This window comes from Agrilus planipennis, unplaced genomic scaffold (assembly GCF_000699045.2).
Source record: "Agrilus planipennis isolate EAB-ADULT unplaced genomic scaffold, Apla_2.0 scaffold141, whole genome shotgun sequence".
Lineage (NCBI taxonomy): Eukaryota > Metazoa > Arthropoda > Insecta > Coleoptera > Buprestidae > Agrilus > Agrilus planipennis.
The window spans coordinates 739735-755869 of NW_020438903.1; the positions used below are offsets into that span (position 1 = coordinate 739735).

At 32.9% G+C, this 16135-nt stretch overlaps 3 protein-coding genes across 3 annotated transcripts; 1 reads left to right on the top strand and 2 right to left on the bottom strand.

Annotated features, from left to right (window-relative positions):
• Positions 1-754: 754 nt before the first annotated feature.
• On the bottom strand, positions 755-4567 carry LOC108736956 (the record flags this gene model as incomplete). The annotated part of the gene is given in 9 exon segments (XM_018469578.1): positions 755-1200; positions 1821-2083; positions 2142-2276; positions 2540-3090; positions 3150-3340; positions 3580-3974; positions 4032-4165; positions 4224-4266; positions 4333-4567. Coding segments are annotated over 9 exon segments (2161 nt in total), but the record flags the coding sequence as incomplete, so codon positions are not given.
• A 270-nt stretch (positions 4568-4837) lies between these two features.
• LOC108736957 lies at positions 4838-6245 on the top strand. The gene is made up of 2 exons (XM_018469579.1): positions 4838-4914; positions 5128-6245. Exon 2 carries the CDS (start codon positions 5149-5151, stop codon positions 6187-6189), a length of 1041 nt encoding a protein of 346 aa, XP_018325081.1. The 5' UTR covers positions 4838-4914; positions 5128-5148; the 3' UTR covers positions 6190-6245.
• A 990-nt stretch (positions 6246-7235) lies between these two features.
• On the bottom strand, positions 7236-15423 carry LOC108736942 (ITG-like peptide). Its single transcript, XM_018469555.1, has 5 exons — positions 15281-15423; positions 10835-10974; positions 10170-10299; positions 9241-9482; positions 7236-7796 (listed from the first exon to the last, which is right to left on the bottom strand). The coding sequence occupies exons 2-5, from the start codon at positions 10967-10969 to the stop codon at positions 7662-7664; spliced, it is 642 nt and encodes a 213-aa protein (XP_018325057.1). The 5' UTR covers positions 10970-10974; positions 15281-15423; the 3' UTR covers positions 7236-7661.
• Between the last annotated feature and the right edge of the window lie 712 nt (positions 15424-16135).

The window sequence follows — 16135 nt, forward strand, 5'->3', positions numbered from 1 at the left end:
TTGTTTAATTTAGTGAATTACAAATTTTTATTATAGTAATTTTTTTTTGGTGCAATTTCCTATTGTAAGTAAATACTGTGTGCAGTCTTATCAAATTGTTTCTACTTTACATAATATATGCAGTTATTTAAAAGGCCTTTTTATTTAAATTTATTTCCGGTACATTTTCTATATCAAAATAAACAAAATAAAAAATTTGCTTCGTTCGAATATAAAAAAATAATCCATTAGAACGCGCTTTTTTTAGTTTAATAAAAGCGAAGTGAATAATACTATTCATCAACAAAATAATATCCTCCACATTCGTTGCATGATTTTTCTTTCCTTTCTGTGTAATGTTGTTTTTGTTCATGTTTCCTTCTTTCCTCTTGATTATCATTTACAAGTTTTGCTGTGATCAAATTCATGAAATAGTCAAAAAATTGTTCTAAATATTTTAGTATGACTTCACCATTGGAAACCATTATACCAATGACGACTTGGCAAAAATATAAACCTTTATCAATTGTTTTTGGATGTATACCGTACATTTCATCAAATTTATCTGCGTTAAAATCGGGATTTCTTTGTGCTCGACGTTTACTTACCTCATATTCACATTTGTATTTTTCTGCCCAATTTTGTGCAAATGTTTTAACAACGTTTATAAGAACAATAATAGGTTCAGACAGAAGGAAATTTTGAATACTATCAAAACCTATTTTTACTGCCTTGTTTACTATTGCTATTATAATTGTAAGTACTTTTTCTTTTATACATTCAGAAAATTCTTGTAATGTGATTTGCAATGCATGATTAAATGATGTAGAATGCGTATATAGACGAATGCCAAAAGATGTTAACTTTAAAATATCTGCCTGATTAAACCTATTAAAAATATCAATCGACAAAGAACAGGGAGAAGCTTGTTGTGGAACAAGAGTAGTCGGCATTTCTGAAAGAATTTCTAACCTTTGGGGTTTTGATAGGATGTCAAACGATCCCAAGCTTAAAGCTTTATCATTGAACAGTATCTTTGATCCTAACACAGAAAACCTGACGCCATTCTTATTGAATAATTTATTATTGGCCTTAAGGATTTCAAAAACTTCATTTTTGTTGGGTATGTTACGGATAGTTGATATAACTTCAGCACTACCTGCCTGTTTGTTGCCACCATTTATTCGAATCGTATCCTTGTGCATTTCAAGGGATATTTTTCTGAAAATTATAAGTTTAAATTCAGTTAGTATAAAAAACTGCGAAGACAATATTTACAGTGTTAACATTATTTTTCTAATCATAAGAGAATATTTATAAAACATATCATGTAAGTTTTAGGACTTGCTTTGATAAACCCATGTTTTAGTATTGCTTCACGATAGCTGATAATCCTCTTCCCCAAATAAAGATATCAAATCGCCTAGCCATAGCATACAAACCGAATTTGGTTTAATTTAATGTTCATTTAGAAAACAATGGATTGAAATCGTAAATAAATAAGTATTCAAAAATTGATATTTTATACAACATAGAAATAGTTTGATTGTGCATGTTGAATGTTGAACCATACTTTATAAAAACATGTTTCTTCAGTAGCAGACCATGGAATTTAATATCAACTTCATCAAGAACATATTTTAAAATTGAAAGAAAAGATACATCTAAATGAAATTATATTTTAAGTAACTTCTACCTCTAGCCAAATTATAGTTAGACTACACGGACGGTTCCCCATTAGTTAATGATGAGCATTTTTATTTATAAAGTCGTATGAATTTATCCAAATTTACCGAATTAATTTGTCTATTGTAACTTGTAATTATATTTTGAAACTCTACCTGCGATTACTGCCCAGCAGTATACTTTTCATTTGATCTAGGACACCTGGTTGGTTTTCTTCTATGATTGTTGTCGCGGATTTAAAAGAATAAACAGAGTTTGCAAAGAATAAAGATGATGTAACTAGCTGAAGAATTGTTAACGATGATATTGTATCACCATCTTTCCAACTAAAGTAGACATGATGCATAGAGTTTCCAAGAGCTGCTGCTCCTATTGCTAAATTTGTTGTATTTAATGTATTTACAACTCCTTGGCCTACCTACAGAACATATTTGGTTAGTGTTAAATTAAAATTAATTAATAAAAGCAGTCAATACTTTTCCGACGTTTACCCCTCTTGATACTACTTTTGATAAAACAGCGGTAGCTCCAGTTCCAAGAACTCCTACACTTCCAGCTGCAATATTTAGAGCGGCACCCCTGGCTTCTTTACTACGTATTACATTCATATCCTACATTAGACTTTATAGTTAACATTGGATTTCTCATATTATTTCAAAATGCAAACATTAAAGAATTTCACGGTCCAATAAAAAAAGCAATTTAATAATTGTACTGTCTAATGAATAAAAAACAAAAAATTATAAGACCTTGAATGAATGAATAATGAATTTATAAAAAGAATTGCAGTATTATTATTTTTTTTACAAATTTTGTTTTACATATGTAAAATCTTTACAAGTTTTATTCTCACATAATTGTACTGTTCTGTTACCTGTTTATGTTTCTTCATATCGATAAGTGATATGGTGCTTCGAATAATTGAAATTGCACCTGCCGTAGCACCAGCCACCACAGCACCAGTTACAGCAAGTGGAGCTAATGTAACAGCAGGGACAGCAGCTGCTGCTAGAATACCTCCAGATACAAGGCCTATTCCACTAGCAGAAATATCAGTAATTCTAGCTACTTTAGCACCCATTTTACAGGCTGGTGAGTAATGTTTCTTCAATAATACAGTCCCATTTTTAGCAACCCTATACCGACCGTTTTTGGGTAAAACCATCATGCATTTACCCAATCTATTATTATCTATATATTGAGTCCAACTTGTATAAATTCTGCCTTCATGGTCAATAAATATACGACAGCCATGATCACATTTAGAATAGCATTTTTTTAATACAAAAATAGGTACCGCTCCTATATCAGCATCTGGACTGTAACCAGGGTTATTCATTTTTTGATGTTTTTCTTGTGGCAGTGGCTCAGTGCAATTAAATATAAAGGCAATAATAACTTGATCTTTATACCTGGCATTTTTGTCTAAAATTAAAGGAATGGGTAAAATTACAAACAGAAAGTATACAAATTAAAGCTATTACTTTCTTTAATAATATTGTTGAAAATACTACCAATCTGATTAAGTTCTTTTTTAGAATAACCAATTTCCGGAGGGGCTCCAAATAATGCAAAACCAATTTTCTTTTTAAGTTCATCCATTTGATTATAATCAAAGCAGTCATAATCTCGATCTCCTAACAATTCAAACATGTTTTGTTGGAATCTGTATGATCTATAAGAAAATATTCTGATACAGTTACAAAAAAACAAAAGTAATTAACTATATATTGCGAAATGAGATAGTTTCTACTTCAGTTTGTTTGACCTATAGAAGGGGTTTTTGGATTTTAGCACAAAATTTTACCAGTAGTCTATCATTAAACATCACATGACCACAAAAAGTTTGGTATTAAACAAAAGTTGGATGGCAGATGAGAAAGTATATGCACCATAATGTAAAGTTAAGTTTACCCAACGTTTGATGGACTTTCTTCATGCTTGTTACATTCTTGCTGAAAACTTGCAGATTCTGTCTTCAAAATTTCTCTGATTTCCTTTAAGGTATGTAAAATATCTTCAGAGGAATCATTTCCTTGAAGGATTGATACGACAGAAGGAATACCATTTAGTTGTAAAATAAATATTACACCAGACTTTTGGTGCTTAAAATTATTGAAGGAATGCTTCAAATATTTTGACAATGTTTCTTGGAGAGATTCATGACTTGAATGATCAGTAATGTCCCATGGCAAGACACAAAAGCATTGTTCCAATATTGTAATAGTCTCTTCTGATGCAAGTTGCTTGCACCAGTTTTGTGCAAATGGGTCATTGTCATGATGTAAATAGAGCGCTATAACTCGCCACTGTAAAAAGAAGAAACCAAATAACCAGTATCAATTAATCATTATTGTATTATATACTGTTTCAGATGGTGAAAAAATATTTTCCAGAAGCACTTGGTGAAAAGGTTTTTGTGCAAATGCCACATGATGAATTCCATATGACAACTCAAAATTGTGAATGAAGTTATCAATTACCTTCAATTCACATAACTCTACAAGAACACAATAGCATTTTGAAAAAATTTATAATGTTGAATATATGATATTTACCAGAATGATTATTTATGTGAAACTCAGGTTCTTGATGAAGTTCCTAAAAAGAAGTACTTTAAAAAATGCTATATTACATATACATGTATTAAGTAGGAAGAAACTGTACCATTGTAACAAAACCAGATACTGTCCACTAGTTCTTATCTATGCTTTAGTTCTTTGCATAGATAAAGTTTATTGTCAACAACTATTATTACTGTCAATAAACCTGTAAGGTGAAAACACACGAGGATCTCAATTTAATAATCTTTAAAGGTCTATTATTAGTAAATACATAAATAGGTATATACTTAACCAACAACTACTAGTAAACAACATTCACTTTGAGAACAGGTAAGGTCACAGATAATAGATATACAAAGGGTAAGGTCGGAACTTCCCTTACGTTGTCCATAGATAAGAGGCTACCTTAGGGTTAGACCCATAGATAAAGATTAGGCCATAGATCCATCTTCAATATAGTGTTTTTTTGTTACGAAATTAAAATAGTTAAGATGTAGTTTTTAAAAAATCCTGTATAAAATTGCTTTATACTATAGCAATAGTTTAAATTCCAAAAAATATATATTATTAAGATATTTGTCTATGATCTGTTTTCAAGCACTGAACTGTTTTCATAAATATCATCTGACACAATCTGACAGTTACCCTTTGTGTATCTAATATCTATGTTCGTAGGTTACTTTCGGTAAGTTTTGTCTGGTTTTACTCATTTTTACCGTAATGCTTTCTTCTTCCAATACCGAAAATACTTTTTTTTTGGAACTATGTACGAATATTGTGATGTCAATGTGTCTTTTAAGACATTAATGTTAATATGTTCAGTTAATTGATATTATGGAATTTAGGGGTTCACCATGATTTGTGGAGCTTTAAGTGCATTTTTTGTTTGATGTTGTAGAATTAAACAACTGTAGACAGAATGTTGGATGAACCAGAATTAGATTCTCAAAGTGAATGTTGTTTACCCAGCATTTCACATATTAATATTAAGGAAGAATCTTGTGAGACCCCATTGATCGAGGATCAAAATAAAAGTGTAGAACTTTGTAACAATCTAAATGAAAGATTGAGTAATATAAGAAAAAAATTGAAGATAAGTGTATATGATAAAAGCTGTAAGAAAGACTTTCAAAATCATGAACTTCATTTATTTGAAAGTAATGCTTTAATTACTAATGAAATAATTAGTAATATAACAGGAATGCGAGCTGAATTTTTTTTTGTGTTATATGACTTTCTTGAAAACTACATGACTGTTTTGTTTAATAAGTCTAAAATGGAACAACTTTTATGTGTTCTAGGTAAATTGCATCTTAATAAAATGTATTTTGTGAACGAATTTCAGTTTCCTTTAGTATTTGCATCAAATATCGACATATTCTTTGATATATTTCAAATAATAAACATATCATATCCACTTTTCCCACTAAGTTTCCCTAAATTTGTAGATAATTCATTCTCACTACCTCAAAGGGTAAGAATTATTGATGTCTTAACAATTAAAATTAAAGGTGACTGTTCACAAAATTACAAAATAAATTATCTTTTAGCATATACATTAGATGGAAGAATCATTTTTAATTCAAAGGCCTTGCCTGACATATCTGTTAAAGCCATGATTAACCAAAGCAATATTATTAAATATTTAAGAAAAGATGCACAATTGCTTATTTGTCATAAATCTGCACAGTCAACAACTTGTTTGTTAGAGGATGGTATCTACTTGGTAAATTATTCAAATAATAGTAATTTACTAAGTATTATTCGCAAATGTGGATCAGAAATTGAAAATTATGCAAAAGAAACCACATGCAAACTACAAATTGTCTTTCCAATTCTAAACGAAATTCTCCCTTTTTATATGATAAAAGATAATAATACTGTATGTTTTTTAGACAAATTAGTTTCAGTTTGTTGTAAACTTTATAATATAATGTACTTAAATGACATTAAAGTATAGTTTATTTTTGAAAAGTATATTTTAATTTAACAATATTAATGTTTTGATTTTGATATTATGACCTCTTAACAAAGCATATTTTAAATTATATTAAACAGTGTTAAATATAAAAACTTTATACCAGATATTTTTTTTTTCAATGGTCCTTTAAGGCTCTTATTAGGGATCGACTTTGTTTATTATATCTGGATGCTTTGTTAAATCTGATTTCCTACTGTTCGCTATGATTTGACAGTATTCACAAATGTTAAAACATTATCGAACGGTATTGTTTTTCAATAAGAAGATGGTAATTTATTTTATTGGTATTTTATAAATGGTTTTGATCTTACCATATAATCTCTTTTTACAAAAACAAATAGTTTTTGNCGACGCCGCACTACTTTTCACCACTACCCCTTCTCTCACCTTGAAAAAAAAATGGCTCCTTAAGACGATTCACCTTCCTGAATTGTTTTCTGCCCCTGCTCCTAAACTGGTACCGAAAATGGAAACTTTCTATTAAGGAGACCAAATCGGAAGCAATTTTCTTCGCTCGTAGGACCCGAAAACCTCCTTCCATCTTAATAAACAACCGTCCCATCAAGTGGAACAACTCTGTCATCTACCTAGGCGTCGTCTTCGACAAGACCCTAAACTGGCGGCTCCACATCGCAACTACCATTAACAAGGCTATGGGTGCATTCATCAGCCTTTCTTCCGAAACAATATCTCCCAATATACGAAAATCCGTGTGTTTAACGCAATCATCAGGAGATTTTGATCCTACACCATTCCCGTCTGGGGCTGCGCCCTTCCCCACCCCCTGAAACTTTTGCAAGGCACCTACATACGGATCCTGCGTTTCGCACTAAACTATCCATGGTTCGTCAGAAACACCCAAATTCTGAAAGAAACCGGTTTACCTTCTCTCTCTGAGGCTGCAATCTCATTCGCAGCAAATCTCCGGGCCATAATGTCAGGATACGCTAACTCCACTATTTCAACACTCTCCAACTTCACCCCGAAACTAAATGACCGTTTCCAAAGGCCCTGTCACCTATATAAACACATATACATATATATCTGTATTTTACTCAATAGTTTCTAAAATTCACATTATAGACAACAATAAAAATGTGCTGACATGATAATCACAGTTTACAGTAAGGACGTAATAAGAAAAAAAAATACATTAAGTGAAAATGAGAGTTAAAAAATATTTTTTGTGATTAATGAAATGCATTAGAAACTAAGAATTTTGGTCAAAATAACGTGAAAGGAATTTGATTCATAATAAATTTTGAATAAATACCTCAGCCATTTTTTCAAAGAAGTAAGTATCTACTTTACAATAGATTTATAATTAAGCATAAGGTAGCTCAAGACGAAAAAATGTTCCTATTTAAAACACTACTCTTAAAGTATCTTCAACGTAAAGAAGGAACAATTTGACAACACCTCATTCTCTTATCTTCTTTTTTTACATATATTTACGGGAGCTGCCTTTTAAAAGACCCAAAGCCAGTTAGTCTTTTTTCTCCGGCCGTATGCTGAATTGGATTTTTTATTTGATCTGTTGCCACGGGTCCGATACATACAAGCGGGTCTTTGAAGTACGAGCAGACCTGTAACATTTTATTAATGTAATTACAGTGTATAAAATTAATATCCAATCACAATCACCCCAACTACCACCCATCCATTCTCATGATTCACAAACACCCGTAAGTTGGTTAAGCTAATGAGATTTTGAAATTTTGCACCCGCCGCGCCAAGTACTATGTTTCGCCTGACTACCCTTCTCGATAGCGCCACCGTCGACTTCCGAGATGACTGACAACTACATCTTCTATCGGAGTGGGAGAAGCGACGCCGCACTACTTTTCACCACTACCCCTTCTCTCACCTTGAAAAAAAAATGGCTCCTTAAGACGATTCACCTTCCTGAATTGTTTTCTGCCCCTGCTCCTAAACTGGTACCGAAAATGGAAACTTTCTATTAAGGAGACCAAATCGGAAGCAATTTTCTTCGCTCGTAGGACCCGAAAACCTCCTTCCATCTTAATAAACAACCGTCCCATCAAGTGGAACAACTCTGTCATCTACCTAGGCGTCGTCTTCGACAAGACCCTAAACTGGCGGCTCCACATCGCAACTACCATTAACAAGGCTATGGGTGCATTCATCAGCCTTTCTTCCGAAACAATATCTCCCAATATACGAAAATCCGTGTGTTTAACGCAATCATCAGGAGATTTTGATCCTACACCATTCCCGTCTGGGGCTGCGCCCTTCCCCACCCCCTGAAACTTTTGCAAGGCACCTACATACGGATCCTGCGTTTCGCACTAAACTATCCATGGTTCGTCAGAAACACCCAAATTCTGAAAGAAACCGGTTTACCTTCTCTCTCTGAGGCTGCAATCTCATTCGCAGCAAATCTCCGGGCCATAATGTCAGGATACGCTAACTCCACTATTTCAACACTCTCCAACTTCACCCCGAAACTAAATGACCGTTTCCAAAGGCCCTGTCACCTTCTAAAATGAGCCACTCCTTTTCGCTAACTCCTAGCTTCGCTTTTTAGCGCGAGTGTTCATCCATCATTTTAGGTGGTGGATCACCTATTCCGACGGGTTTCCCCCCTCAATATCCCCCCACGCTTAACTATTTTCCCATCTCAACCCTCTCCCCAATCCCAACCTTCCACTTTCTTCCCGGGGATGAGCAGCCCTCGGGATTTATCTCCCTACCCGAGGAGGGGTTTTAGTCGGTAAAAATCCGATACTACCTCCCTTCAGGGAGTGTCTTTTGAAGATTTCCCCTCCTCGAGAATGAATAATAAATACTTAGGACCAGTCAGACATATATTAGAAGCAGAAGCAGGAGTTAAGAGGAGTAGAGGTAGACCTTGATTAGATTACTGTTCACAAATAGTGAAGGATTAGCTTAGGATAGGAAAGTGCGTGTTCAACCAGTCTTAGGGCTGACTACCTTATGGTGATAATGAGTTATAAGAAATTGATTTGACCGATTTATTTGGATCTAATATTAATTTCAATTACTTACTTTTCTCGGTGCTTGTCGGTGCCGGCGCTGTAATTGACAGCAGAGTCCTCTGGTAATATCACATTCGCTGGACATATTGCAGGGCTCCGAATATTGTTTATCTTGACGTACTGGTGGCCTGCATACTCTAGCAGATCCTTGATTTTCTTCCTCGGCGCACACCAATCCTGATTCACAATCGCTATCTCTTCTGCACAATTCTCCTGCTCTATGTCCGTAAGCAAATAGACATGTTCCAATTACTAAAAATTAAAAGAAAAAATTGCATTCCGGTTTTACTTTGGGGGGCATTGTAAATATGGGAGGAATTCATAAAACATTTCAAAACATTCTATCCCTAAATAAAACAAGATTAAAATAAACTGTTCTGTTTAAGTTTCACAATACGGTTTATTGATAAGATTGGACGATTAAATCGTTATTAAACTTAGATTAGTTTAAAAATATAACTGACTCCCTGAATAGGTAAAATGGGGAGAATCCCGTTATGTACTTATATGTATTTTGTTTTTCGTTCTGTTTCGTAATAACAAATCCACGGATAATCTTCTGTCTTCATTTTGCCCGTCTCATTTTTCTCACAGCAACCACTGTTGTTCTATAGTCCGGGGGGGGGGGGCTGCCCACTCATCAGCATTTGTAGCAGGTGGGAATAAGACACCCAAAGGTTTAAAAAAGTTCAAAGCCCGCTAAGCTCAGTATGGATTAGGTGGGTCTCGCCGGCACCCGTGGTTTCTAGGGGTCTTGCTCACTTCCCAGGAGGAACTAGTGGTAGTGATGGCTTCGGCTTCATACGTTTCGATCTCTTGCTCATGGGGGCCGTGTGTGTAAACCGCAAGTTATGAATGACCAGGTTAAACAAAATAAGCCAGGGGCAACCTCCTAGGTTTGGTTAATGAATGCATACCGGAATATAACAATTTACATACCTCCATCGACATCAACGCACACAGAACCAGGACAACAATGCTCGTTTGAAGTGCATCGTCTTCCGTAACACGGATCTTCATCAGATTCTCTTTCAAATTCTTCTATTATTCCTTCATCGCCGTTCATTCTCTAAATTTAATGAGAAATTTAAAATAATGCGCAAACGCAGTAAAGCTATCTTTAGGTTCAGGTGAATCACCGTCTCTAGATGAAATGTACGATCTCTAACTTAAACATACATTAAAAAGTGCAGTTTTATCATTAATTATTTTTTGAAAATTAATAAAAATATTGCATTTTTGAATAGATCTGATTATTTAATTTTGAATGGTGAATCACAAGTAACAGGGTAATGAGATTAATTTTTAATATAAATCTTTAAAAGCAAAATTATTATCTCAAATAACCGGTTTTTTAATTTAACACTGGGTTTTATGTAAAAGGATGACTATAGGTAATATAAATTCCAAAGAATTTAAATTTTTGTGGATTTGATTTCATCGCTTTTGATGATCCAGATAAAATTCTTTTCAATTTAAAAAGGTTATTTTATTTAAGGGCAAGTAAGTACTTGGCTTTTATGTTTTGATTTATTTTTCTTAATTAATGTTAATTTACCCCATTTTAAACCCATAACTAAACATATATGTATAAGTATGTTTACCTGCATAAAACCCCCATGGGCGCCATAACCCATGTTCGTCAACATTTCCGGTGAAAATCTGTTAAACAAACCTCCCCAGGCGTCTGTTTGTTTATCAAACATTAGCACAACAAATATAGCGGCTAGAAACTTCATGTTTTCTGGAAAAGAGAAATGAAAAGACTATATCATGCCTCCTTATTTATTAAATGCTTATGTGAAACTAATAGTTTTCCGATAATGTTTTAGTTCAAGTGTTTTCATATTTCGAAATTCAAATTTCGTTTTTTCTGTATTTATCCCTTGTTATTTATTCCGCAATTTTTTATTTATTAGTTAAGGTAGGTTATGAGATTTTTAAGAAAACTGTGTTACGTTGGTATCGTATTTTTATAGATAAATTCAAATTTGCCGTAAAGTCAAAAGCGGTTTAACCTCAATATGTGCGAAATGTAGGTACCTATGGTATGTTCGGAACACAACGTGGTTAATTCGCATGAGTAGTGAATATAGTTTTTGTGAATATTAAGGACAGTTGTTTTAATGCAGTGATGTGCTATGTCTTGATCATTTGGATTTTGTTGAGGGTAAGTACTTTTTTAAATAATTTACAGAAGATTTCTGATTGTATTATTAACATATACACATATGTAGAAATCAGTTTGAGGTTAACTGTGTGACGTTATTTATTTGTTGTTTGTAATAGTTTGAAAAAGGAAAATTATACACAAAAACTGCTGGCCACAAGCGGTTAAATGAATGATAAATACTTTATGAAATTTCAATGTCGACTTTGGCAGCTATGTTCGACAGTAAATACTGTTTTCTACAATTGTAGCAGTAGGTAAACGTTTCAGAACAATCTTCTGCAAGGGGAAACTAATTTTAATTTTACTGTGGGACTTTTTTGATCGAAGTGCAATAAAAAATTGGATAAAAATCTGTGGTAAAAAGTATTATGAACGTTTAGTACCTTTTTTTGGTAACGAAGTCGCAAATTTTAAAAGTAAATTTTATTTGAGTGCAAGACAAAATGCTTCATTCTGTTGTTGAGTTTTACGAAATGTTTGGTATAAAGTTAAATACACTTTGTCTTTATATGAATGACGTTAGGAGTTGCTATTAATTTCGTTATTTCGGATGGAAGTACGTAGCTTTTAATATTTTCTTCTATTCCAATCATCCTTACGTAACTTTTTATGAATATGTGATCTTTTGCTCGTATCTTCCCTAATAATGTGTTAGTCATTCCAATTTCGTTATTTTAATGGATTCCGAAAATGTTTGAATTACGTGACCATAAAGACAAAAATCTCCAAATCATTCAGTTGGAATTGCACAAAAGAAAGAAAGCTACATAAACAAAATTTATGCCGCGGGAAAGTATTTATTAATCAATATCAAGGAAATCTCACTTCCGTATTACAAATCTTCAATTCACAACAAAAACTATAAAGTTCTGCATAACTAATTGCTTAGATAGATGCCAAACAATTTCCTTCAAATGTCCTTCCAACTTCCACATAAGAAAGTCATGATAAACTTCAACATTTACTTAATTTTCTTATAATATTTTCCATTATACGTACTCGAAATCGAATAAAAGAGGGAATTTTAAGTTCCTGAAAATATGTAGGACGTTCCATTAAAAAAGATATATTCCAGACACCTTCTGTATACTAACAGGCTTATGAAAATTCCACTAGCACATTTTAAATCACCACAAAAAAATCATAAAGAATTATTTTGAATTTTCAAAGTATTAGTTTTCATGGAGATAAAATTGGGTATCAAATTAAAAAAAAAACTGTACGTAAATTATCATTTGAGGTTTCAGAGTTTTGTTTTGTGATGCATGAGGGCAGTGTGTTCTTCAGTCTTTGCCATCCCGCGAAATATTCTTTAAGATAATTCTTTTATGGAACTCTTCGTTCAGTAGAGGTACCAGATTTTATTTTATTAGGGATCTGTCGTATTATACATTACATGTTTTGAATAAGGTGCAACGTCGAGTTCGTTATAAAAACTTTACGTACCAATATAAGATAAATTTGCATAGTAGAATGAAGATTCGGGCTATAGGGCCGTGATCTAAGTATTTAGACGTTTCGTCGAAGTCGATTATATCTCCAAGTCTGGGCCCAGTCGCTGTCGAGACTTCGAGATATAATCTACGTTCACGTTGTCAACGCAGCACTACCACTGAGGATGTCAGCCGCAGTAGCTGACGAAACGTCTGGACACAATAGTTCACTTAGACCACGGCCCTATAGCCCGAATCTTCATTCTGCTGTGGATTCCGGCTGTAAAACCCTTTGTTGTTATATAAATTTGCATTTATGCAAACAAAAATTGAAATGTTACTTTTAAAAAAGTATTTGTATTACGCCGGGAAACTGCGAGAAACGTTGCTATTTTTATTACTTCCATATTCGAGAATCTATTGGCGTTTGCAGACGTTCGCAAATCGAATTTCTCTTTGATCTTTTTGAGTTTACTGACTATCGACGGAAAATATTCGTTCACACCACACCATAATTGCAATGATCGCAAATGATTGTCTACACTTGATGCACAAATGGGAATGAATGATATCGCGTGTGTTTCCGGCTTTAATTCCAACCTCCAATATGAAACTCCGATCGACGTATGGATCCGGGAAAACGGCCGAGATTGACGCAGCGAATAAACTTTGGAATTGTAGCATTAGGGAAAAGAGCCTTACGAAACAATGCTGTTTACGAAAGTTAGATGCAGAAAAAGAAGATAGTAATTTATAAAGTTTCTACACACGAAAACTCCCCTTTATTATAAACCCCAAACAAAACATTTTATTTTGAACAGCCGTTTTACTGAAAGATACGTGTAGAAGAGGCTGCAATTGTTTGGCTTCAACTTAATTTGCTGGTTTATATTTTAATGTTAATGTTTTCGGATGGCAAGACGACTTTTGTAGGAAACAGAAATTCATTGTTTCAAAATTAATGCACGCCATATAACATAAGAGTATTGGGGCGTAAAGCTGAAGGTCCCGGGTTCGTTTCTCGGCGAGGGTGTGGTAGCAGCAACAATTTTTTCTCATTAAGTAATTTGTAGTGGATAAAAAATTAAATAAATTTTCTCATTAACATTCGTGCACGTCATGTATAATTGTATGTGTTTGTTTAGGTACGCATATTTGCTTAATTTGTTTTTAGAGTAGGTAAGTGGTCTTATAGTTTCGAGATTTGAGTGCGGGTTTGGCATTATAATTATCTCCCTAGTAGAAGCGACAGGAAAATTAAAAAGTTTTGACGGTAAAGCAGAAATTTTCCTTAATTCATTTTTTTTGTTCTAACTCGATTATAACTGGCTACATTTACGAAGTTCGAGTTAGGGAAGTTTACCAACTAAATAAATAAATGAAGACAGTAAATACGTTTCCTTTAGTTTGTTTAATTCAATTCAAACATTGTCTACAGTAGAACAAAAGATTACTAATCTAGTACTTGCAATCTTTTGTTCTACTCTAGATAATGCTTGCATTGAATGACCAAAACGATTTTGTCGATACAATTAAACGAATTAGTGAAACTTAGTTGCTTTCTTATTTTATTTATTTAGAGATCATGAAAGGATTTGTAAACAGTTTCATTATGTTAATTTCGTATTCATTTTTTAAACGTAGAAAAAATTCGGTATAAAATTAAGTACCTATTGACTGATAATTTTATAAATTCTTCAATAATATGCAAAAATGAGTAGGTCGTTTTTTTTTTTCATTAAATTTAAACTGTTTGCCGATAAAATTTGGTGAAATATAGTTATAATTAGATTTAAACAAACTTTGAAAAAATGTTACTAATTTTTCAGAAGTATGTATTATATTGTATTATACGAAATACCTATCGAGTGATAACTATGAAAAGCGGACGATTATGCGATACTTAATTTTCCTTTCTATTGAAAATTTATTGAACGTTAATTTTAGGGAGCGTAGTTAATTCAACTCCAGAGTAAATCATAGTAAAGAAAAATCTCTAAAACTATACTTTTAATAAATCGACCGGTTTGTCCCGTCTGCAGTAAAAATTACTATCGACTATCGTATAATGCACTAGCCCAAATATTGCATTGTCTTTTGAATTGTAACAAAAATAATACAAAGAAATAACATTTACAATGAAGCGATTTGTTTATAACTTATAAATTGGCAGTGAAAATGCTGGTTTTCAATCATAGAAATCTTTTAAATGGACTAAGAAAGTTGTAATTAAGACGCCAAATAATTTTACGCAGTTCATAAAAAAAACTGAACTTAATTTATTATAAAAAAGGGAAAAAATATCTGCTCATTTATTTATTATAGTTCTATTGATTTTCATTTTTAATTACTACAAAAAGCATTTTCTAGTACCGACCCGCATCGCACTTGCTCATGCACATAATGCCCTTAATACAATAAAAGCGATAAGAATGAAAACTTACCTATCAAATATTAGCACAATATATTCGTTAATTAATCACAATTATATTACTAATACTAATATTTTTTGAGGCGAAATTAAATAGCAAGGATAATAATAATGAATGTGCCCTTGTAAATGGCTTGGTTGTATTCGTCGCGATCCATACTGATGGAACTGTTTGCGTTTATAAGGGATGAAATCGTGCAACGTCGGGAATTGTCGCCCGTGTCCTACGGGATAGCGTAGGTGTGCGAACAGTCGCAAAGAGGGAATCAAAAATTTACTGCCAGTTACATTGTTGACTTTGAATCAACGAGAACAACATTTAACGATTTAACTGAATGAGAAATATGAATTTTAATTTTTCATCGTGAAATAACTTGGATTTTAAAACGCTTTAAAGCGGAAGTATTTTGTTATTAATATAAAATAATATTATATGTTTACTTATCACTAAGTACATAGTATAAAACAAAGTCGCTTTCCCGCTGTCTGTCTCTATGTATGCTTAAATCTTTAAAACTACGCAACGGATTTTGATGCGTTTTTTTTTAAAAGATAGAGTGATTTAAGAGGAAGGTTTATATGTATAATACATGCATAATATAGTAGGGAAGTACTGATAATTTTAGAGATTTCTAATGTCACATTTTTTGCGCTTACATTGCAAACGCTGGCTGAACCCTACGAGATAGATCAAAATAATGTACTACAATATTGTACATCTTAAAAGGGTCCACAAAAAAGTCCTCGATGGTACATGTCTATCTCTGAGGGATAATCCACAATAACCATTTTTATCCTTTATTTTTTTATGAGAAATAATGACTCATTTACGAAGCGATTATAGGCAATATAGCATTAATTCTTATCC

Coding starts and splice junctions, on each gene's coding strand:
- LOC108736942 (XM_018469555.1), bottom strand. CDS start 10,969: ATGAAGTTTCTAGCCGCTATATTTGTTGTGCTAATGTTTGATAAACAA. Junction 10,300..10,834: donor CCCATGGGGGTTTTATGCAG/GTAAACATACTT, acceptor CATTAAATTTAG/AGAATGAACGGCGATGAAGG. Junction 7,797..9,240: donor ACCGACAAGCACCGAGAAAA/GTAAGTAATTGA, acceptor AAAATGTTACAG/GTCTGCTCGTACTTCAAAGA.
- LOC108736957 (XM_018469579.1), top strand. CDS start 5,149: ATGTTGGATGAACCAGAATTAGATTCTCAAAGTGAATGTTGTTTACCC.